At 53.0% G+C, this 23,310-nt stretch overlaps 1 protein-coding gene across 6 annotated transcripts in view; it reads left to right on the top strand.

Annotated features, from left to right (window-relative positions):
* The window catches only part of Tns1 (tensin 1), a 224,726-nt gene that overhangs the window by 116,113 nt on the left and 85,303 nt on the right, over positions 1 to 23,310 (top strand). For all 6 annotated transcript variants that reach the window (XM_036172760.1, XM_036172759.1, XM_036172757.1 and 3 more), the window contains 8 exons: positions 7,793 to 7,834; positions 8,954 to 9,004; positions 14,178 to 14,227; positions 15,974 to 16,154; positions 17,964 to 18,014; positions 18,992 to 19,114; positions 19,534 to 19,598; positions 21,588 to 21,671. In XM_036172760.1, coding sequence (XP_036028653.1) covers positions 7,793 to 7,834; positions 8,954 to 9,004; positions 14,178 to 14,227; positions 15,974 to 16,154; positions 17,964 to 18,014; positions 18,992 to 19,114; positions 19,534 to 19,598; positions 21,588 to 21,671 — 647 coding nt within the window. The remainder of the gene's footprint in view (positions 1 to 7,792; positions 7,835 to 8,953; positions 9,005 to 14,177; positions 14,228 to 15,973; positions 16,155 to 17,963; positions 18,015 to 18,991; positions 19,115 to 19,533; positions 19,599 to 21,587; positions 21,672 to 23,310) is intronic.

Here is a 23,310-nt window from a genome sequence, read left to right as displayed (position 1 = left end):
TATGTATGTATGTTTGTATGTATGTATGTATGTATGTATGTCATGTATGTCTGTATGTCTTTATGTGTATGTGCATATGTATGTACTGGTGCCTGACAGGCCAGAAGAGGGCACTCTATGCCTCAGAGCTAAGGTTGCAGGTGATTTTGAGCTGCTGGATGTGGGCGATAGGAGCTGAATTCTAGTCCTCTGGAAGAGCAGTATCTTAGCGGCTTTTCTACTGACCTGACCAAACACTATGACCAAAGGCAACTTATTAAAGAAAGCATTTAATTAGGGCTACGGTTCCAGAGGGCTCGAGTCCATGGCCATCACGGAAGGAAGCGTGGTGGCAGGCAGGAAGGCATGGCGCTGGAGTAGTACCTGAGAGCTTAGATCTGTTCTACAAGCACAAGGCAGAGAGAGAGAGAGAGAGAGAGAGAAGAAGAAGGAGGGTGAAGAAGGTGGAGGAAGAGGAAGAGGAGGGAGGAAGAGGAAGGAGGGAACTTACTAACTGGGAATGACTTGGCTTTTACACCTCAAAGCCCACCCCCAGTCACACATCTCCAAAAAGGTCACACATCCTCACCTTTCGCAAACAGTTCCACCAACTGTGGACTGAACGTTCAAATATATGTGCTTACAGGGCCATTCTCATTCAGTTAAACTCCACAAGCAGTGACCAGTGACTGCTCGTAATGACCGAGCTATCTCTCCAGCCTGGACCCCAAGATTTTATAGTGCTATATAAAGGACCCCCATCATAGGGTCTGAAGCAGCAGGCATCTGGCTGCCTCCTGTTAGAAGAGGATGGTATGAAACTGGGCATGGTGATACATGCCTGTAATTCCGGTACTCAGGAGGTGAAAGCAAGAAGTTCAGAGGTTCAAAGTCATTCTTAGCTCTATAGAGTTTAAGGCCAGCCTGGTCTATGGTGAGATCCTGGTTTGTTTGTTTTTTTTTTTTCTCTTTGAGACAGGGTTTCTCTGTGTGGTTTTGGCACCTTTCCTGGAACTCACTCTGTAGTCCAGGCTGGCCTCGAACTCACAGAGACGTGCCTACCTCTGCCTCTTGAGTGCTAGGATTAAAGGTGTGCGCCACCACTGCCTGGTGAGATCCTGTTTTTTTTTTTGTTTGTTTGTTTTGTTTTTGTTTTTGTTTTTAAATAACCACCAGAAAAGAGGAGGAGGAAGAAGAGGAGGAAGGGGAAAAAGAGGAGGAGGAGGAGGAGGAGAAGGAGAAGGAGGGGGAGGAAGAGGAGGTCTGGGAAAACTGGAGGACTGGCTTGCAGATCTCATCTCCTCCATCAAGGACTGTGATAGGGAAATGCTTTGTGGGTGTGATGGATTTAATCCCAGGATGCTGAGAGGGGCATGGGTGGCCACCTTTAGAAAAGTCTGGAAAATGGAGCCATGCCAGGAGGGAAGGTTGATCTGAGGCTGACTTCCAAAGGTGGGGAACCTGTGGGCCTGAGCTTCCAGAAGACCCTAGACAGGGGAGGTGGTTGTGCCGCTCAGTCAGGCACAGCGGAGGGGTGCATAGTCCAGAAGGGTCAGGTGCCTGAGGCCTTGCTTAGGAGGCTTGGGCTTGTTTTCTGTTGCTTCCCAAAGCAGCACTTAGGGGGTGGAGGTTGTCTGGAGGAAGGTGGGTTTGAGAGCCAGGAAGAGGTTTCAAACATCAAACATGGCCCAACCGGCTGCTGGGCTGATCGGCTGATGTCTGCTGCTGGAACCCCTCACTAATCACTGACACCTATTGGGTGTGGGGTGCCAGCTACGAGCCTCCTCAGGCCCACTCAGATCCTGTCTTTACTCAGGGCAGGCAAGGGTCATGGTCCCCAGAGGTCAGACAGAGGTCAAAGCCTCTTTTGATCACTACTAGAAGAGGCTCAGTAGGATGCAGGATCCTGCCCTCAGCAGCCTGATGTTTGGGGCAGAACTGTGTCCAAGTGGTATAAGCCTAGGCTGGGCTGCCAGGCCAGGGTACACAGGGTTGCCAGGTGAGGAGGCAAGGCAGGGGGAAACCATACCATAGAATGCATCAGTGCCTGACTCTAGGCTCTCACTAGGGGGAGCCTTGGGGATCAGGGGAACAAGTGAACCCACTTGTGCAGTGCCGTGGAGAGCTTGCCTCTTTTGGCAGGGCTGGTTTGGAGGAAGGAGTAGAGAGGGTTCTAGAAGGTGCTAGGACTAGAACCTATGCCTTGGTACAAATTGAAGAAGCAGGTAAACAAATATAGTATAAATGTTGGCTAGCCTGCTCTTGCTGTGAGGAGAGGACACCTTGTGTATTACTTGGGTCTAGACACCCACTTGGTGACCCCAGTTGGCAGGTGGGGAGTGTTGTAAGATGGAGGTGGGAATGTACTCTACTGGAGAGGAGGGGCAGGCGGGGGACAGGGAAGAGGGCCAACTTTTGACTCTGGGGCTAGAGAGGGAGGGACCAGGCTTAGAGGAGTTCATGGCTTGGGTGGAGAACAGGACCTTGAGTGCTAAGCACTAAGGGCCATTATGGGTCCTTGAACAGGCAATTGACCCAAAGCAGGCTTTTAGAGTAGGAGTCTGCTGCCAACTGGGGGTGGCTTGGCAGGAAGAGGTGGCCATGCGATGGCAGGTGGAAGGGACTGGGGTAGACATGAAGCAGGGGTTTCATGGGCCCTGGGCCAGATTAGCCCAAGGATGTGGAGGCACAGCCTTATGCCAGACCTGGCCCCCTGGGTGTGCTCAAAGGGACTCAGTACTCTTGCCTGGCCCTGAGGTGTGGCTGGTGAGGATGTCCTTAGCCCATACTATAGGGCCCCTCAGGGAGGAGGGGCTGAGGACAGGAACAGACTTGCTCGGCGCTCCTCTGGGGGTGCGGAAGTCAGACATAGCTTTCCACTTAATCACCAAGAGCCTGTTCTTTTCCCATGATGGCCTGAGTGTGTCTTGAGAGAGGCTGTGGCCTTGGCAGCCGCCTAACCTGAACATTTAGGTCAGCGTTCCTGCCACCTGGGCCTCTTGCCTGCCCTTGTGTCCTGCTTCTTCAGCCCCAGCTGTTCCGGTGCCCACCCCTGTCGCTTCTCAGTGCTTTCAGAGTGGAGCAGAGCAGGACACAGATTTGGAGGGCAGACCTGGAAACTGCCAGAAGAGGAGCCAAATGCTCCTTCTCCAAGGCCTGGGCAAACAGTTGACCCAAAGCTGGCTTCTAGAGTGGAGGCTCTGGCTTCCTCTGCCACCGCTGCTGCCTGTGGGTTGACATTGTTATTATTACTCTTGAGAAGATGCCCTCATGGGGTGTTGCGAGGCTGGGCCTCCAATATGCAACACAGCTCCCCACTGCCATACTCTGTTAAATATCCCCAAATGCCATGCCCTGTCCCCCGCCTCTCTGCACCCGACCCCATATCTACTTATGGTTCTATTTTGGGAAGAAGTGGGCCCAGATTAGTTTCCCCTGGGCCCTGGAGCTGAGCAATTCCAGCCCCTTCTGGCTGTCCCCACTAGCTCCCAGGCCCTTGCCCTCCCAAGATAGGTAGTGCTTGTTGGGTGACCTCACAGATCATCAGCGTGGTGGCAGATGTGATGTCACGGGGTCTTTTTGGCTCCCTAACTGCCCAGATTCCAGACTTCCCTTGGGACAAGAGCAGAGGGAGCTGGCAGGCTAGAGCTGAGGGTTTGAAGAGTTCTGGACAGAATGTTCCACTGGAGGCTGAGTCTGCATTCTGTACCCCCCCTCTTGCCCCCGAGCCCTGGGCTAAGGCTGGGGCATCCCCAAGGCCCAGTGTTTCCTTCCTCTATACAGCAGCCCACAGATACACCCCCCCCCACCCCTATGCAGCCTCCCTGCAGGCTACCAGTGCATTGTACCATGTGATCCGCAGGCGGGTATCCCAGCCTTCCAGTCTTCCAGGACAGGCTCACCTTCAATCAGTCAGCATGTACACAGGGAGGGAGTGGGCATGTGTGTCTGTCTGGGGGGCGGGGGCGGATTGAAGAAAGGATGTGCATTTTCCTTACCCACCCTGTGGTTCACAGCAAATTCAGGAAGTCCTCTGCTCTCTCCCACCGCCCACCGCAGTCTTTCCCATTTCCCAGTCTTCCTAGGAAAGTGCAGGGAAGTAGTCTGTTCTTAGTGGTGACCTTAGGCGAGGATCTGCTGTAGCTAGCCTTTAGGGTCCCAGAAGTGGGGGTCTCTGCTGAAAGGGGCTAGGAAGATGGCTCAGTAGGCAAGAGTGCTTGCCTTGCAAGCATGCAGACGCCAGTTCAATCCCAGCACCACGGAGAACCAGGTACAGTGGTGCTTGCCTGTAATTCGAGCACTGGGTAGTGATGGGAAGAGCCCTGGGGCTTGCTGGACATCTAGAGTAGCCAAGTCAGTAAGGTGGAGCGCAATAGAGGGAGATACATGATGTTACTTTCTGGTTTCCACATATCCGCACTCAAGTGTACGCACACCTCTACACACACAAAGGGAGTGAGAGACGGAGGGAGCCCGTGAGGACACGAGGGCAGTTCACATGCCAGCTCTCTTCCTCTGGGCATTGTTCACTCACCTCATCTGTGAGATGAGTGACACGTTCTCCCCAGGATTCCGTGAGAGCTGGGATGAAAACCCACAGAGCCTGGTCCCCAGTCTGTTGCACATCAAGCTGTTATTGTTGCTTTAGCCTTGGGAAAAGGTATCTCTAGATCATGACCGGCACTAGGGGGAGACAGTGGAGGCAGGTCAGGTGCCAAATGTGAGGAGACATGGCCTCTCAGGGACAGAGATACTGTGCAGAATGCAAGACAGGTGTGTGTGGGGTGCTGCTTTCAATTTCTAGACCTGGGCTGACAGGGGTTAGGGACTCCTGTGTGAAGCCAGCTTTGTCCTTGCTTAGATTCCATGCGTACTAACCTAATGTAGCTGACCTTGAGATGTCAGCTGACCCCAGGAAGAGGGGCAGTGAAATGAATTTGGCACTGGGCTCTGCAGGCCTGGAGCAACTTGGTCTTGCCTTGCATCTTATTCAAGATACTGGCAGGTCTTCCACCTATACCTCAGTTCCGGTCTGTGGGTCAAGGGGCAGGAGGAGGTGATGTTTCAAGGCCCTCTAGTAGCACTTGTTTTGAGAGTGGCATGTGAGGATGTAGTGTGCATGTGTGTGCATGCGTGCACCCATTCATGTGTGTATGCATGCATGCATGCATGCATACATGTGATTTAGAAAGGTCCTGATCTAAAACTAAACAAAGATGAAGGTAAAGGCTTTCACATGTCCAGAGGACCTGGGCTGCTGCTGTATTGTTAGTCAATTCGGAGTATGATTAGGGTATCAGAGAAGGGAGCAAGGAGACTGTTCATTCCACAGATGTTTCCCCAGGGCCCACAGTGTGCCAGACACTGTTCTATGCTCAGTGTGGGCATAGCTCATATTTCAGTGAGAGACAAGCTCTAAAGAATGTTGGTAAATATAAAATAGAGTGTTGGAGAGCAATATGTTCTAAGAAAAAAAAAAAATCAGAGATTAGAGAGATGGCATAACAGTTGAGAGCACAGGTGCTCCTGCAGTGGACCTGGTTCAATTCCCAGCACCCACGTCAGGTGACTAGTAACCCCAGTTCTAGGTGATCTGATGTCCTCTTCCAGTGTTTACAGGAAGTTGTACACAAGTGGTACACATACGTACACTCAGACACATACACATAAAATAAACAAACGCCTTTTTTTTTCTAAGACTAAAAATCAACCAGGGAGCGTGAGAAAGAGAGCGTGTGTGTGTGTGTGTGTGTGTGTGTGTGTGTGTGTGTGTGTGTGTGTGTGCAAGCGCGTGCGCGCGCGTGCGCGCGTACGTCTGTCTGTCTGTTTGCATGGGGGACCTGCACTTGAAGTATAATCGATGCCCCACAGTTCTCTGAGGCTGCTACTTCTGAGTCTCCGCCTGCCCTGGAGGGTCCCTGGGAGCTTCCCCACTGCGCCGTGTGAGAGCTTGGGGCAGCCTTAGCGACTCTGCCCAGCTAGGACCAGTCCCTGCATTTTTCCATTCTCAGGTAGTTTAGGGCTGGTAGTTAGTCCTGGAGAACTAGGGTCGAAGGGATGCATGCATGCTGGGCTGAGGTTATGAACTCTGCAGGGCAATCTGGGTGTTTGGAAATTTTTAGCTCCTCAGGAGACATGTGGGACAGTGTGTTGAAGGCATCTGACTGCTGGCGATTCTTGCCTGTGGCTGGCCTCCAGCTGGCAAGGGAAAGGGGTGGGGGCAGAGGGGACAGCACTCAGATGACCCCTGGCAGGAAGGGTGCATTTCTCCCACTCTGCTGAGGCCTGTAGTTTTATGCCTTGGAGAAGGCTGGGCACGGGTCTGAGTAGGGCGGGGTGGGATGGGCCTCCTCCATGTTGTGGGGGAACTCCAGAGTGAGAGGGTAGCCAGGCCTTCTTCATAGGGAGACTTTATTCCATTCACTCAACCCCAGGCAGCCATGTAGGTGGGTGCAAGGACAGGTAGCCTACTTATGCTCACCCTGTTGACAGCAGAGTCATGGTGTGGGCTGGGCTGTCTCCTCATAGAGCCATCCAGGACTCTGTTGGAGATACACACTCCAGGTCTCTACAGCATGTGATGACTCAGAAGTTCTAGATAGGTGAGACACCCAGTGCCAATAGCCTTTCTGGTGGTCACAGTCCTCTCTTGGAGTGACAGAACTCTAGGGATGGTAGGAGATGAGATTGGCCTTGGAAGCTCCTATCCCCCCACCCCCACCCCCTTTACTCCTCTGGACACTTTTAGGATGAAGATCCTGTGTGGACTGGGGTGGAGGGAGGATGCTGGGATGGTCCATCTGTACATGTTTGGCCCATTTCTGGTCCCCCTGGTTCCTGGCATTAGGGAGTCACTCTTGAGCTGATCAAAATGTCCCTATGCTTACTTGGATGAAGGTAGACCCAGCATCCAAAATCAGGGCTGGAGAGATGACTTAGCCGTTAAGAGCATGCATTGCTCACTGTAGGAGACCGGAGTTCAGTTCCCAGCATTCCTGTGGAGTGGCTTACAACCACCTGTGAATCCAGTTCCAGAGATCTGATGCTACTGGCCTATATGGGCACCTGCATTCATGTCAACAAATCTACACATGGATATACACACATGCACATTATAAAATATTAAAAACAAGTCTCAAACTCCCAAGTTAACTGAGGAATGTATAGGGCCAAATAAGACCATTCCTTTAGGAAGGCACAGATAGGGGAGGGGCAATGGGGTACCATAACGGGGTATAATGAGAGCTTCCTAGAGGAGGGGAGCCACCAAGGAAGAGGAGAAGGCACAGTGTGGAGTGCTTTGTGTGTATGTGTACCAGAGGTACCAAGGGTAGGGCCAGCAGGCCACTGGAGAGCTGGGACTTGGCAGTATTTGGCAGGCAGGCTCTGACCCCAGGAGCCCATACTCCTGGGCCTCTCCCGTTACTTCTGTCTGTTTGCTGGGCCTAGCAGGCCATGGTGGTCCCTGCCTCGATGGGTTCTCATCCTGGTTAGACACAGTGGAGGTGAAAGCCCTGGCTAGCTGGGAGTAAGAGTGTTTTGTCCTGGTATCCTCATTTGTTGAGTGGTCTGAGGCTTGTGCAGACACCTAGTGCGGGCCCTTGGTGAGGGTGGAACTGGATGGCTCCATGACCATGACTAATAAGATTGTGTGTCATTTCGCAAAGGCTGCTTCCCCAGCATGGGACTAGCCAAGCGATGTCTCGAAGCTTGGGACTGTGTCCTTGCTACCACCCTGACTGCCAGCCTAGAAGGCAGCTGTGCCAGCATTTCCATGTTTCAGTGTTTCACTGTTTCCTGTTTTTGTCCCTAGCCCATCACCACGGAGACTGTCCCCAAGAATGTAGTGGATGTGGTGAGTGACAGCAGGGCCAGAATGAGGAGGCCCCTGCTGGAAGCGGGTTGCGGGAAGGTGGGTTTGGAGATGGGGGAGGGGTTGGAGCCTGGAGGAAGGGGTGCTGATGATCTTGGAACCTGTGTGCAGCTGTGGGCTGCCTGAGTGAGGCCGACAGACAGGGAGCAGGGTGGGGCTGTGGAGATCAAGGACGAAGCCTGTCTGCAAGAAATATGCTAACTGTGTCAGGCCTGTAAACCTGGCATCCAGAAGGCTGACCAGGAGGCTTACCCTTAGGTTTAGGTCAGCCTGGGCTATGCAGTGAGACCTCTTTAAACAAACAAACAAACAAACAAACAAACAAACAAAAAAAGGAGGCCCCGGGTAACCTTCAATCAGGCAAATGCCTGTACAAGCCTGAACATCTAAGTTCGATTCCCAGAAACCACCTGGGAAAAAAGCCCAGTTGGGTGGCACATGCTTGTAACCACAGGGCAGGGGAGGGAGAGACAGCGGGACCCTTGGGGACAAGTCCCAGGCTAGTGAGAGATCCTGTCTCAAATGCCAGTCTTGCTTGAGAGGGTAGGAAAGGGGCAGGACCTGTCTGCTTTAGTAATACAGGTTTATGAAGGTGATTCACATGCATGTGCATCTACACACACACACACACACACACACACACACAAAGAGGGCATGGGAGTGGAAAGCTGGGCAGACTTCCCACCAATCTTTTGGACGACATGAGCAGAGAGTTTCCTCCAGGCTGGATGGGAGAGGATGAGAAGAATGTGGGGGACTCTGCAATGGGGGAAACTGAGGCTGGAAGAGTTGTTGGATGGGAAAGGCCAGCTTGAAATCATGGGCTGGAGGCAGAGACCCTACCTGTGGCACTTCAGGTGAGGGAGAGCATGTCTGGGCCTTAGCTTTCTTCACAATGGAATAACAGTGTCCCACAGTGGGTGGGCCCAAAGGAGAGGGTTTACCTTTCTCTACTGGGCCTTTGAATGGACAAACAGGTGTTCAGGTAACACAAGCGCCCCCCTCCCCTACCTTCAGCTATCCTTTCGTGCTCCATCCACCCTGATCCCAGCAGGTAGGAATTCTGGAACCTTTCTCTGACAGCCTCTCCTCTGCCTACAGGGGGAAGGAGACCGCAAGGGTGGAAGCTCTCCAAAAAGCCTCCAGGAAGGGGTGAGTATAAGGAGGGCAGGGGCCAAGACTGCTCGCAAGGGAGGGCAGTGCCCTTCGACCTTTGCGACTCTCTTGAAGGGGGCCTGGCTGGCTTGACTATAGTGTTGGGGAGAGAGAAGGCCCATGAAGTCACTTGCTGGGCTAGGGCTTGGCCCTGGTCTTCACCACTATGCCATGGCAGTTCTGGGTAAGGGAGGAACAGAGAGGCGGATCTGAGAGCTAGGCTTGGCGGAAGGCAGGCTTGGAAAGGGTGGAGGGAAACGAGGCTCTGTAAAGGGGCCCTGGGCTCTTAAGGTGTCCCTAGGTGCTGGAGACACTGTCGGGGTGCTTGCCTGGAGCCAGGAGTCTTGGGAAATGGCGAATGCTGTGTGACTTTTCTGCTTCTGATTCAGGATTCTGGAAGGAGGAGGTTGTCTGGTCCTTGCTCATTTTGTCTTCGGTTTTATGAGGGGGGGCCAGGGGACAAGCTCCTCAGTCAGAAGGAACTCTGGCTAGGGCACAGGAGCCCCTGATCTCTGCTGTGGCTGGCTTGTCTCTACACCCCTGGCAGGCCTCACAGAGGACACTTCACCTTCCTCAGGTCTTTTCTACCCTTTACCCCATGCTGGCCCCTCCGTCCACTGCAGGCCTGGAGAGGAACAGGGAGTGGTTTTGGCGGTTGGCACAGGGGGAGCTGTTGATGGCACGAGGCCCTATCATCTGACAGCTGCCTGGCTTCTGGTAGGGAGGGCCCCGCAGGGAGGGGCTGAGCTGTAGCAGCTCCCGAGGGTGGCCCACCGATACTGCTGCACCTTCCTGGGCCGCCATAGACCCAGCAATAAGGAGTGGAACTGTCCAGGGGCCGTGTGGACTCCTACGTTGGGGGAAGGCTCCATGGAGGTACGTGAGGATCACTGGTACTCAGGATGCTTTTGGGAATTTAGTTTTGTGTGTTATGACAAAGGATGAACTAGCTCAAGGCACTCCCAGCTAGGAAGGGTGCTTAGTAAATATCAGCTGGTCTTGCTGCCATTATTTCTTTTCGGGGCCAGGAGCTAGGCTGGGAGGTTGTATGCCTTCATGACAAGGTGTGTGGCAGATGCTGTGGCCCCATGTTACAGATGAGGAAATAGAAACTTGAGGTATCCCTTGAAAGTCTCTGGATATGTGTCATCCAGGACTCTTAACCCTTGGCCAAGGGAGAATGGTAGCCTCTGAATCATTACTTTTAGTTGATGTTCTGGACATGGTTAGAAGTTACATCCTGGGACTTCTGACCCTGCATCCCTAGCCTGGGCCATATGGAGTCCATAACTATAGCCAAACCAGAAGGAGTGTGGTTAGACGGCTAGAAGAGCTAATGACCCCAAGGGCATGTTTGACCTTGGTCATATGGAAGAGGTGACCACTTAGTTGTGTTTGATGGTATCTTGTTTTAGTTTTCAGGAAAGACCTTTGTTGGTGTGGGATCAGCGAATCTGCAAGTGCTTGTGTATCAGGGTGGGTCAGGGTGGTGCCTGGTCTGGAGGTTGGAGGACGGAGAAAATGAGTCTCAATAAAGGCGTGTAAGAAGGGCAAGCAGGAGAGCAGATCCCAGAAGGGCCTGCCTGCTGCAGAGAAATGGAAACGTGCCGTCAGGCTTCCAGACGTCTGTCATAGGTGGGTTGACCCGGGGCTGCAGTACTGGTCTCCTGGTTGCCCGGGGCTCTTCTGTGCGCTGGGCAGGGGGAAGGAGAAACTGGCTTGTTTGTGGGGTGTTTCCTGCTCTGGCCTCTCCAGGCGGTTTCCTCCGATGGAGCTGGTGTGCAGTGGAGGCTGCAGACGTGTGCTGTGTCGCACTTTGTTTTGGAAAAATCCAAGTAGTGGGCAGGAAGGGGGAGGGGAGGAAGAGGTGTGGCTGCAGGGGCCTGTGTGGGGGGCCTCAACCTGAGGAGATGCAGGAATGAAGGGCTGGGCTCTGGCTGCCTCACTCGACCCCTGGTATTCACTGGTGGACCCTCTTCTCAGCTGGGACCCTGGGGACCTAGGTTCAGGAATAATTTTTTTTTTCTGTCCAGAGGTGTTTTGTTTACTCCTGAAGGGAAAGCAGGATTTCTCCCAGCTTCCAGTTGCAAACAAGCCCTACCAGAGACCCAAGGTTCCCATAACTCTTGCTGCGTGGATATGCTGTGGGGAGCCAAAGGTGGCAAATTGCGCAGCCCCCGGGCTGCTGCTCAGGAACGCCTGAGTTACGGTCAGCTCCCGCCTGCAGGGAGGGACCAAGGAAAAAAGAGTTGGTGCCCTGAGCCGGAAGGATGAGGGTTAGATATGAGGAGGAACATCCTGACAGTGAGGAAAGACGCTGTTTGGGAGGTGGGGGCGCTATGGAATCCCCTCTCATGGAGGCCTTTCTGCAAAGGAGAGTCATGTTTGTTGGATCAAAAGTTCTATTATTGGTCCGTCTTGGGAGGAGCTCGTAGGAAGTTAAGAATTTTGAGATTCCCTAGAGGGGGAAAAGAATGAGATTCCAGGCAGGCAGAGAATTTATTTTCCTTTTTAAAATAAACCTTCCCCAGGGACTCCCAAGTGGGGCAGGTAAAAAGATTGCAGAGCCCTGTGTGGCCCCCATTTTACCAACGAGTCCATGAGACTAAGCCACTGTGCGTCCTGCAGGGTGGACTGACAATGATCTCTCTGTCCAGAATGAGGGTGAGGCTTGGACCTCTCTACTTCTGCTCCCAGGTGCCTAGAACACAGCCTCTGTGAAAGTTTAACCCACAAGGGAATGTCGGCCATGAGCAAGGTGCAGAGCTGACTCCAAACCTCAACTTACCCTGCTGTGTGTGTCATAGGGAGCCACCTGGGCAGGCTGGAACACCGGGAGGGGTGTGTTTGCTCCTGGCTGCCTCTTTACTGTTCTGTGCTCACGGTGCATCCACAGTCCCTGTGCAAGCCTGCTTTCTGCCAGCAAGTGTCATGTGTCCCCAAACCTTGCAGAAAACAGGAAGCCCTGTTGGTACGAGTGCAGCCCAGCCCTGTGATTCATCAAGGGGTGACTGTCCAGCTGTTGGTCCCTGTCCCCTGCCCAGGACAGCTTCCCCTGTGCATCTCTGCCCCAGCCACCCTGCTGCAGAGTGCCTGGACCTTTCTTATCACCTCTGATGGCGGCAGGGCCAGACTCTGTTTGGGCCAAGTATTTATCTTCCAGGCGGGAGTCAGGAATGTGGAGTGTTATAACCTTGGCCGGAGGGTGGTGGGGAACCAAACTGAGAGCCTGGTCTCTGGGTCTCGGGCATCCTTTGCCCTGGGCCTTTGGAGGCTCCCAGCTCAGCTTGGCTCTCCAGTTCCTTTCTCACATGGCCCAATGTCTCCCTCCAGCTCCTTGCTTGCGCCTGGCCCTGGTCTTGGCTGCACCGTAAGCCTTGGCTAAGTTGTGGCTTCCAGTTGTTCAAAGCAGCTGTGGTGGCTTCCTTCAAGAGTGGCTGTGGATCTGTAGCAGATGAAGCCCTAGGGGCTATTTATAGCAGGGTGGCCCTAGAGCCTGGAGCACAGCCCAGGGCCTGAGGAGAGTCAAGGCCTCCTCATCAGAGACCAGTGTAATGGGATGGATGAAGTGCTGGCTTTCTGCGTGCTTTGGGGTGGGGAGTTTTGGAACAGCCTGGTTTAGGGTTTGAAAACCAAACACCCTGGTCCCCGCCTCTCCTGCCCTAGCCTGACTCACGCAACCCCCAGTCCTAGGGCAGGAAATGCTGAGAGACTGAGAATCGTTCCTCTGACAGCGCTGTTTGGCTCCTCCTTATACTGAGTTCTGCTGAGCCCTGAGCAGCCCCACTGTGGCAGGGTGGCCAGCCATCCTGCAGCCAGGGGCCCTGACTCTGTACTCCATGGAGAGCTGGACCTCAGAGCCCAACACTCTGCATATTGGGTGCTATTCCCTCCACTGGGGCTCCTTGGCCAAGCCCAGGTCAGAGTTCGAATCCTGCTCCGTCATCAATTTCCCAGGGATTCAGGGGTGAGTCACCATGTGTCTTATGTCCCTGTTCTATGCAGACTGTGGTCTTGCTGCCTCCAAGGGAGGCTGCCATTTGGTGGCCAGGAAAGGTGGCTCCATGGAGCCCAGGAATTCAGAACTGGGGTGCCCTGTTCTGCATGGGTTGGAGTCGACGGTGGCTGCCGAGGGAGAGGAAAGCAAGACTTTTTTTTTTTTTTTCCCATGATGATGGATGGTTGTTCCTTCCCTTCCCGGAACTTCTCTTTCAGTTCTTGTGAATAGGAGAGGGACAGTTAAAGCGACAGTCGCCATTGACTAGGCACTGAGTGAGGAGACTCATCTGCATGTTTTTGTTTGTTTTGTTTTGTTCTGTTCTTCTTCTTCTTCTTTTTTTTTTTTTTGCTTGCCCATAACAAGCTATTGAGGGCTTGCCTGTTTTTCTGTGACATTCCGATGACATTTTGCCAGGTGCAGTGGGCTAAGTATCTCCCACGCTGCCCAGCAGGATGCTGGAGCCTAGAGCCACAGTCTGTGTGGCTTGACCCTATGCTTTCACTGGATGTCACTCTGCTGCCCTGCAAAGTTGGGTCACCAACTTGGGTTTGTTGGCTTAATTTTGTACTGCCAATACCCTGCATGTGGGGCAGGTGAGACAGGAGAAAAGACACGGAGCCTTAGACATGTGGGGCCATGGATTCCCATTGTAAATCACGCACCTGCTGCTCCATCTCAAAGCTTTCCATTGATTCAGTGACTCAGTGTTGTGGCTTTGGAGGAGGGGGAGTGAGGGGTAGCTGTGACAGAGGACATGGGTTCAGTGCTAGCCCGAGGATAGATACTCTTAGCTTCCCTAGAGCGTTGGTAGCTGCTGCCTGTGATCTCTAGTTGAGGTTACTATTATGATGCCTGGTAAGTTAGGGCGAGGTGGGTTTCTGCCAATCCAGCCACTGCTGGTGTGTCCCCAGAGCAGGGGAGCCAGCCAGGTGGCTGTGTGTCTTTATATCAGAGATTTCCTCTTTCCACCTAACCGGGTCTCTCTCACAGCAGGTACTTTTGGCCTTTGGGTTTTTGTGGCTGGGGTGTTGGTGTGTTAGGGTGACTGGATGGGAGTGTTGATCAAGGAGGGAATGAGGAGCTGTGTGTGACCCACGCCCTGGGCTCCTTTCTGCTTCTCCCTTCCTGACCCCTGCTTCCCTTGTAATGTGTGTCTTCTCTCTTTCCCAGGACTCCATGAGAGTTTCCCCAAGCATCCAGCCGCAGCCACAGCCACTCAGGTACACTCGGCACACAGGGAGCATGTGGGGTATGGGTAGTCTCATGTCCCATCCTGAGACCTAAGACTGATGCTCTACAGCCCTAGTGAGGGGCCTAGAGTTGGTGGCCCTTGGCCGTCATCATTGTGAGTTCTAGAACAGACCTTGAGGTATTTCCCCGCATGAGCTCATCAGTCCTTGTAAAGTCACTGGAGGTCTGTGTGTTGGCAAATGAGCTGGTCAGAAGCGGCACTCAGGGCTGGCTGCCATCGAGGCCGATGCTGGTTCTGACTCTGTGGATGAGGTCTCTGACTGTGGGGAGGTCTTTGTAGAGTTCTCCACACAGGGAAGAGAACACACAGGAAGACTCCAAGCTTTGCCCACACCCTGCCTCTCTCTACTTCACCTTCATTCTGAGGCTCCCTGGTTTCTGCTTAGAGCTCCTGTAGACCTAGATGGCCCTTTGTGGTCCCCTAACCCCATCCTTCCGCTGCTTGGTACACTTAAAGCTGTGATGCCAATCTTGTCCAGCCAGTGGCGCTGTTCTGCCTTTGTGTCCTTCCTGGGAACCAGCCTGATAGCGAAACTGCTTGGTAGGTGGGTCCTGTCCACTACCCCAGGATGGCCACCTCTGACTCACGCTTGGTTTCTGTGGTGGCTCCTCCCCTGCCTCTCAGAGGGAAAGGCTAGAAAGAAATGGGCTGGTTTTATGAGTTTTTCTGAGGAGGATGCAGTCCCTTCTTTAGAGCCAGGACCAAGAGACTGTGGAGAACGGTGTGTGTGTGGGGGGGGGGGGGGGGGCGTGGTTACTCTGTATCAACAGTTGGGGTAAGTGTCCAGATCGCATCTGGCCCCTGGGTCGTAGTCACAGCTCTGGTCCAGTGGCTGCTGAGATACAATAAGGACAAGGAGTGACTGGATTCCGGTCCAGGTCTAACTGGGCTTCTCCCCCCATGGCATGTCATCAGAAAGAACTATCCTTGGCTGCCCTACACCTATCCCAACATCTGGGCCCATGTCAACCCAATCTGGTGGAATCTGGATATTTCTAGGCTCCTTGATGTCCTGGGTCTCTTTTGTCACCCAGGCCAGAGGATCTGCTGCTTTTAACCCCCTTCCAACCTCAACCCCATACTGTTAGAGGGAGTGTAGTGAAGGTTGGTGAAATAAGGAGTGTCGCCCCCCTTGGCTAGGGAGGGAGGATGTGGTAACAGGTAACACGGGAAGGAGGATATGGAGGAGGTACCTCAGTAGATAACATGACTCCTCCTCTGGCTGGAAAAAGCAGATGGCATAAAGCTGTGAGTTCCGTTTCCCTCACCCTGTGTCTAGAGCAGAGACAGTTGCTGTCCCAGGGGCATCCACTGCTCCTAGGACCCCTGAAGCCACTGCAGCAAACACCCACCACCCTCTCACTTCTCTGGCCTTCAGGAAAGGGGGTGGGGCTGGGCCAAGAATGATCTCTGCAGCGAGAGCTGGCGAAGGAGCGCAGGGGTCAGTCTGCCTGAGGGAGGCTGGAATGTGCCTGGCCTCTGGCTCAGCTTGAGCCCATGTGAGCCTATCACCTGAGCTGCCCCCTTCCCCAGGGAGGTCTCCTGTCTTCTCAGTTTGAGGTCATGGAGATGGCCAGGGCTCTGCTCCAGGATTCTGGGGAGCACCCTCCCAGTCTCTCGCTCCCTTCTGGATCCTTTTAGAAACGTCTGTCCGTAGGGTGTTAGAGGCCGGGTTGGATTCCTGGGTTCTGACCGGGACTTGTCTTCTACTCAGTCTCTCCAGAAACATGAGTGTGAGCCGGGCCATGGAGGACAGTTGTGAGCTGGACCTGGTGTATGTCACCGAGCGCATCATCGCCGTGTCCTTCCCCAGCACAGCCAATGAGGAGAACTTCCGTAGCAACCTCCGTGAAGTGGCCCAGATGCTGAAGTCCAAACATGGGGGCAACTACCTGGTGGGTGGGCCTCACCCTCCCTCTTGCTCACCACCTTTATACTGAGAGTCTCTGCTCATTCACCCCTTCCTTCCGTTACCCTGGGCATCTTGCAAGGCCCAGGTCTCCACTTTATCTCAGAGAGCGTTGATTCTCAGGAGAGCGTGTGCTGTTGAGTGTAGCGTCTGGAGCCAAGTGTGTGTTGAGTGTGAGAATGTGTGAGTACCTATGAGTGCATGTGTGTGAGTGTGTGTGTGAGGGTGAGGATGTGTGAATGTGTCGGTGTACAGACTAGGAGAGAAGAGAATAAAGACATAGTTTCATGTTAACTGAGCCTGCACTACAAGCCAGGCCCTCCGATAACCTCTTCACCTTTAGAACGGATCCTAGAGAGAGCTGAGGCCTGGCAGAGCTGCTCTGGGTGTAAGCCCTGGAGTAGACTTGGCCATGGTACCCCGTGGCTGGCTAGAGACACCAGATGTCAGGGAGGTGGGTGGCAGAGCTATCCTCTACAGCAAGAAGATGACCATTCCTGGGGGAGGCTCAGATCCATGCTCTAGGGAGATATGTGGGGGCTGGACTGCTGGCCCTGAGCCCCTGAGTGCTGTTTGCCATGTTTAGCAGAGCTGGGCCGAGGAGGTTGCACAAGGGTGCCGGAGTTGCTGGAACAAATGGCCACACACTATTTGGCTTAAAATGACAAGAATGTGTTCTGGAGGCCTGGCATCTGGTTGACGGTGAGGCCATGTGCCCTTGAATCCTGGAGGAACTTGCCTTCCTCGCCTCTTCCCCTCTCCTGCCCACTCCAAGCACTCTGAGACATTCCCTGGCTTGTGGCCACCTTGTTCCATTCTCTGCCTCCACCTTCACCTGGCCTTCCCTGTCCGTCTCCCCTCTGGTTATCAGGACATCAGTTGTTGGTCTTAGGATCAACCTGAATCCAAGAATATCTCCTGGCAAGATCCTTAACCACTTCCAAAGGTCCCAGATTCTGAAGTTCTCAGTGGACACACACTTTGAAGGCCTCTGTAACAATCTCTCCATCATCCGCGCTGAGCATTGTGAAGTGCTTGGCTTCAAAGAACGGAAAGGCCTGGGTTTTCCTTCTGGCTCTGGGATAGCTGAGTGGCTGGCCATTAGTTACGAAGCCAGCTCTGCGACATCGTCAATGTCATTAAGTGTGTTCCTTAATGGAACTGGGAGTATATGGAGTTCTCTGGCTCTGGGAATACAGAGTTCTAGGATGTCTGTGCTCTGTTGTGGCTCCCTCCTTCCCTCCTGCCTATTCTAGGGTCTGTCCCCTCTCCTCCTAGGAGGTGATATAACTACTGTCAAACTTGTGATGGCAAGATAGAGACAAGCTACTCCTCACAGCCCTTCAGGGGGTCAAGGAACATGGGAGACAGGATAGGCTCTGGGATGTGAGTAGGATTCCCCGTGTTTGAGGGCGCCCACTAGGATGCCCTGTACTTTATGGTGGAAGGAGGTTGCAAGACAGAGAAATGGTGTTGTTGTGGGATTTGGTCCTAAAGCCAGAGGTGGCCAGCCACTGTCACTCAGCACCAGTGGGCTGGGCTCCATCCTTTCTCATCCCCAGTTCAGGATGTTCCCCCGCAAGGGGCCTGGCTGAGTGTGGTAGCCTCCACCTTTCCTGAGAGCTCTCTACTGATCCTGTTGGCCAGCATGTGTTCATGGTGGAAACCTTGCTGTTAGGCAGGAGAGTGACAGCGGGTGTAGGAATCCTAGGGCTCAGGGCTTGCCGGTGGCCGGGCTCCCGACAAGCGGGGGACACACACTCTCCTTTCTCACTCTTCCTTTGTCTCTTTCTAGCTGTTCAACCTATCCGAGCAGAGGCCTGATGTCACGAAGCTCCATGCTAAGGTGAGTCTGTGGCTGTTTTAGGATGACATGGCCCGGTCTAGCCTGGGATAGCAGGACAGAGTACATGCCCACTCTTGTGCGGTTCCATGACAGTTCCAAGTTCAAGGGCATCTCAGATCTGCAAAATGACTATAGTGTCAACTACTGAAATTTCACACAGTGGTTTCTGGCCTCATCTGCCCCTGGGGAGGAAATGCCCAGGGTTTCTGGAGCACAGCACAGAGTGGGGCTGTGTCTGTGTCTTTTCTATATAGGCTCCTGTCCCAGGGATTACTCTGCATTGTAGACTGTTACTTTGGTTGTTAGAGGCTTTGCAAAAAGGACCTTGGCTTCCATCCTGGATTCTGGTGCCTGTCAGTGTGGGACTTCAGGCAGGTGACAGACTTCTCTGGGCCTCAGACCATGTCTCTGAAAGTGGACAGCTGGCTTAAGCATGCATGCTCTGTGGATCCTGCCAAAGAGCGGCTCTTTTCATTTAATGTTTTGTGAAATTAGAGAGGGCCTGAGGAGGCCTTGCGGGCTTGAGGGCTGAAGACCACTGGGGAGATCTGATTCTGCATACTTCAGACTTCTCCCAGAGGCCTGAGAATGGACAATCTGTATATCTAAGGTGGCGTGAGCACCGGGGACCCTTTCCCTTGCTCTGTCATCATGAATCAGCCTTGAACTGGCCTTGGAGGGGAGTGGGAGGGCTGGGCTCAGGCCTCTCTGGATGCTTTGAGAGCACAGTTCCACATTGTACACCTTGGCACACATCCATGAGGACAATAGCTCTGGTAGAGGGATATAGCTTGCCTAAGACTCTACTGTAGCCTGGGTCCCAGGTCATGGCCTTTGCTCTTCAAGCCTTACCTCTCAGCAGACTAGTGAGCAGGACAAGGGCAGAGGCCTGGCTGCTGGTGGCTACTTCCATGTTGTGCTGGCTGACTTGATGGAGTCTCCAGACTTTCCTTTTCTTACTTGTGTCTCAACCACAGGTCCTGGAATTTGGCTGGCCTGATCTGCACACACCGGCCCTGGAGAAGATCTGCAGCGTCTGCAAGGCCATGGACACCTGGCTCAATGCAGACCCCCATAATGTTGTTGTTCTCCACAACAAGGTCAGAACACGGGCTGTAGCTGTGTGTGTGTGTGTGTGTGTGTGTGTGTGTGTGTGTGTGTGTATGTATGTATGTGTGTGTGCGTGTATGCACGCACCCATGCACATGCATGTGTGCACACCTGCCTGGGTGCTAAGATTGTGTGATTGTACTCACCTGCCTGTTTGTGTTCTCCATTCTAGGACATTATAGATTCTGCCCAAGTGAATACCTCCAGCAAATGGGGGCAGGCCAGCAGTTTAAACTCCTAGCCTTGGAGAGTTGGGCTAGCTTTTCTCAGTTCTCCCTTCCTGCCTCCCTTTCCAGTGTTCCTGTTTCTCCAGAACTACTTTGCTCTCTCACCCTTGGCCTCTAGGTTTCTGGATGGGCTCCGTACAGCAGAGCCTGTTGGCACAATGATTGCTTTTTGCCTCTTTCAGGGAAACCGAGGCAGAATCGGGGTTGTCATCGCCGCATATATGCACTACAGCAACATTTCAGCCAGGTGAGAGGTCAGCTGTCTTCTGTCCCAGCTTCTGTCATCTGGGCATTGATTTGGGGACACCCCTCTCCCACCCACATGCCTTCTGGGGGCCAGGAAGTGCCCTCAGATAGAGAAGCAGGAGGGATAAGAGGTGCAGGAGCCTCCAGAGCGGGAGAAAGTGCCCTCCGCTCTGAGGCAGGATGAAAACAGCTAGCAGCAGGGAGGAGAGCCTTTCCCTGTGTGGAGACACCTACCCAGCAGCTTTGGGGGCCACGTAGGCTCCCTCGGTTGCTTTTTATTTCCCTAGATGAGGCAGAAAGAAGCCAGAAAGGTGTTGCATCAGAATTGGGCTCCGGGGTCAATCTGGAAATTATCTCAGGCTGGCAGGGGTTTCTTTTTTCCTTGGTGTTAAGTAGAACAGGTAGGAACCAGCCAGTGGGCAGATCCTGTCCTGACCTGACTCAGCACAGAGACTGAAGCCTCCTTCATCCAGCCTGGCTGCCCAGATGTTGCTATGTCCAGGACCATGTTCCATGGTGCTTGGAAGGATGCAGAGGGCACACCCCAATTCCTGCCCTGGAGGGCTTTAAATACCAAACAAGTCTGTCAGTAGCATCCATGATTGTGACTATGAAAGCATAGAGGCTAGAAGTGGCTGGGGGTATGTGGTCAGGGGGGCCTGTGGCTGTAGGGACCTAAAGGGTTTCTGTGGGTTGTGGAGAGGAATTGTGGGTATGAACAAAGGGCCTGGTGAGTACAGAGTCAGAGAATGCTTGGGGGGGCAGTCAGGGTAACAGAGAGCAGTGGCCTTGCTGGCCTTAACGAGAACTTTGAATTTACTGTAAGCATGATGGGAAGTTATTGGAGCACCAGAATGACCTCTGTGTGCTCAGAGGATGGGTGGTGGGTTGTGTGGAGGGTATCAGAAACCAGTCCAGCCTTGTGTCTGCTGAGTGGGCACCCGTGGCTGCCAGGCTCTTAATGGGTGTCACTTCATGTAATCTCTGTTAAGCCTCATTTGGTGAAGGGAGTGAGGTTTTATGGAAAGGATTATGTCTCAGGAGCAATTAGTAGTCTAGAGATGAGTGCCCAAGCAGCTTGGCTGTAGAGCCCCTGGCTGAGTGCTGCGCCATACAGATTAGAGATGCTTGAATGTCTTGATCAGGGTTTCTATTGCTGTGTGAAAACACCATGACCATGACAACTTTTATAAAGGAAAACATTTAAATGGGGCTGGCTTAAAGTTCAAAGGTACAGTTCATTATCGTCATGGTGGAACATGGTAGCATGCAGGCAGACATGGTGCTGGAGAAGGAACATTCTCCTGAGACACTGAGTGGTATCTTGAGCATAGGAGATCTCAGAGCCTGCCTCCACAGTGACACACTTCTTCCAACAAAGCCACAACTCCTAATAGTGCCACTCCCTATGAGTTTATGGGTGCCAGTTACATTCAAACTGCCACATTGAGCATGCTCCTCCTGAAGGCTTCTCAGTGCAGCATGGTTGGAGGAGGGATTTATCCTTCTACAGCAGCAACCAGTGTTGTCTGGGGGGCTGTGCAAGCTTAGGGAAGTCCGAGTGTAGTCAGACGTTTTCAGTCCCGCCAGCCAGCTCCCCAATAACCACATGGAGACTTCTTATTAATGATGAAACCTCGGCAGATAGCTTAGGCTTGTTTCTAACTAGCTCTTATAGCTTAAATGAACTGATTTCTATTAATTTACTTTCTGCCTCGTGGCTTTATTACCTTTATTCTTCCCACATTGCTTTCCTGCTTCCTCCATGTCTGGCTGGTGACTCCTTGGCAACTCTGCCCTTCTTCTTCCCAGCATTCTCTCTGCCTTGAAAATCCTGTCTAGCTATTGGCTGTTTAGCATTTATTTAAACCAATCAACAGTGAAATATCGTCACACAGTGTAAAGGAATATTCCAGAACACCTGAGTGAGGGGACATGGGGCCCTCGGGTGTGGGAGTGGGTTTCTCTGATCATCTGTGTCTCCCCACAGTGCTGACCAGGCTCTGGACCGGTTTGCAATGAAAAGATTCTACGAGGATAAGATTGTGCCCATTGGCCAGCCGTCCCAGAGGAGGTGAGTGCCCAGTGTGTGTATACCCCTTGTAGTGGATACTGGCCTTGTGCACTCTCAGGAGATGGGCATCTGCTTAACTGAGGGTATACCAAACACAAGTATTAAGACTGTAGTGGCATGGGCATGGTGGTGCTCACAGTTTGGGATGTCAGTTGGCTTCCGAGGTCTCTAGCAGAAGAGAGTCTGTTGTGGCATGCTTCTGGAGGAACAGGTGCCTATGTTCGAAGACACATGCTGTTCTTGGCCATCTCGGCGTGCGGATGAGTACACATGACACTGATGTCCCTAATGCCTATCCTTGGAGGTCATAGATAGCACCATAAAGGGGCACCTTCTCTTGGGAGAATTTATAGTATTTTGCTAAGGGGCCCAGCCACATGTTCTTATTGGGGTGTGTAATAATAGCCTGGACAGGAAGCAGGACCGGATGGAGTCATTCATCACCAAAGTTGAGGAACTCTGCTGTAGCTGTGGGCACTGGGACATCCAGGCTAACACAGCAGAGTCCCTCCCCTCTGAAGGAGGGAATTGTGGGCCTGTTGAGAGGGATAGGCATTAAACACGTGACCATCCCAGAAGAGACAATGCCAGACAGGGAGCGTGAAGAGGGAAGAGAGAGACAGAGATGGGATTCAGAGAGACAGAACCAGGGACAGAGAGAGCCGGGGATAGAGTAGAGAGAGGGAAGAGAGAAAAGGGACGGAAGAGAGGGAATAGAGGAGGGGAAGAGAAAAAGAAGAGAGAGAGAGGAGGCAAGAGAGAGAGAGAGAGGACCTGAGTAAGGTCTTGAGAGTACTGGAGGGAACTGGCTTTTTCGTGGAGTCTCTGGGGGGAGGTAATTTTGAAACACCAATTGGAACATCGATGATGACCAGGGCCACCCTTTGTTTTACAGATGAGAAGCCTGAGGTTAGGGTGGGGACAGGCCAGTGGGCCACAGTGAATGGTGGAAAATAAATGCAGAGCTGGGAACCTGGGGGCCAGGGTGGTGTCTGGAAGTGCTCCCTGCTGCCTTGCAGGGGTCTGCCCTTGGATGACACCTGATTCAGTGACGTCTGGTCCACCAGGGCAGGGGGGTGTCAAGGGCAGTGCCAAGGTCGGCTGGTCATGGGGAGGCTACAGCCACGGCAAGCCCTAACCTAGGCTGGGGATCTAGAAAGCAGGAATCCTCATGTGGCTGTGCGCTGTGGGCCTGCCACCCCTCTGTGCTGGCTTAGCCCCGTTCCCACACCAAGGACAGGGCACTAAATCTGTCACACAAGGGCGTGTGTGGACAAGCTTCTTACGAACAACTGTGTACTTACAAACAGAAGATTGCTGCAGTTGCCAACAGATGTTTTGAAGGGCAGGCACAGGGCTGGTTCAGAGTGACATACTCCAGGGGGAAGGTCTGAGTGAGCAGAGTGAAGGCGGGTAGCCAAGCCAAGGGTAAGGGTCTGGGCACAGCAGGTAGAAAGGCTGTGGGTCCAGGGAACTTAGCTGTAGATTCCAAGAGCCTTTCCTGCCTCTTCATATTGAGGATCCCCAACACACACCCATATCCCCACCTCGCTTATCTGGATAGGATCTGTAGTCACTACTGGAGACCGTTATTATTGCCTTTGTAGTTGGGAGTCCAGATTAAAGTTCACGAGTACTC

Source organism: Onychomys torridus, chromosome 23 (assembly GCF_903995425.1).
Source record: "Onychomys torridus chromosome 23, mOncTor1.1, whole genome shotgun sequence".
NCBI classification, from domain to species: Eukaryota; Metazoa; Chordata; class Mammalia; order Rodentia; family Cricetidae; genus Onychomys; species Onychomys torridus.
The sequence above is the reverse complement of the archived record's forward strand: the minus strand, read 5'-3'. Positions and strand labels throughout refer to the sequence as shown.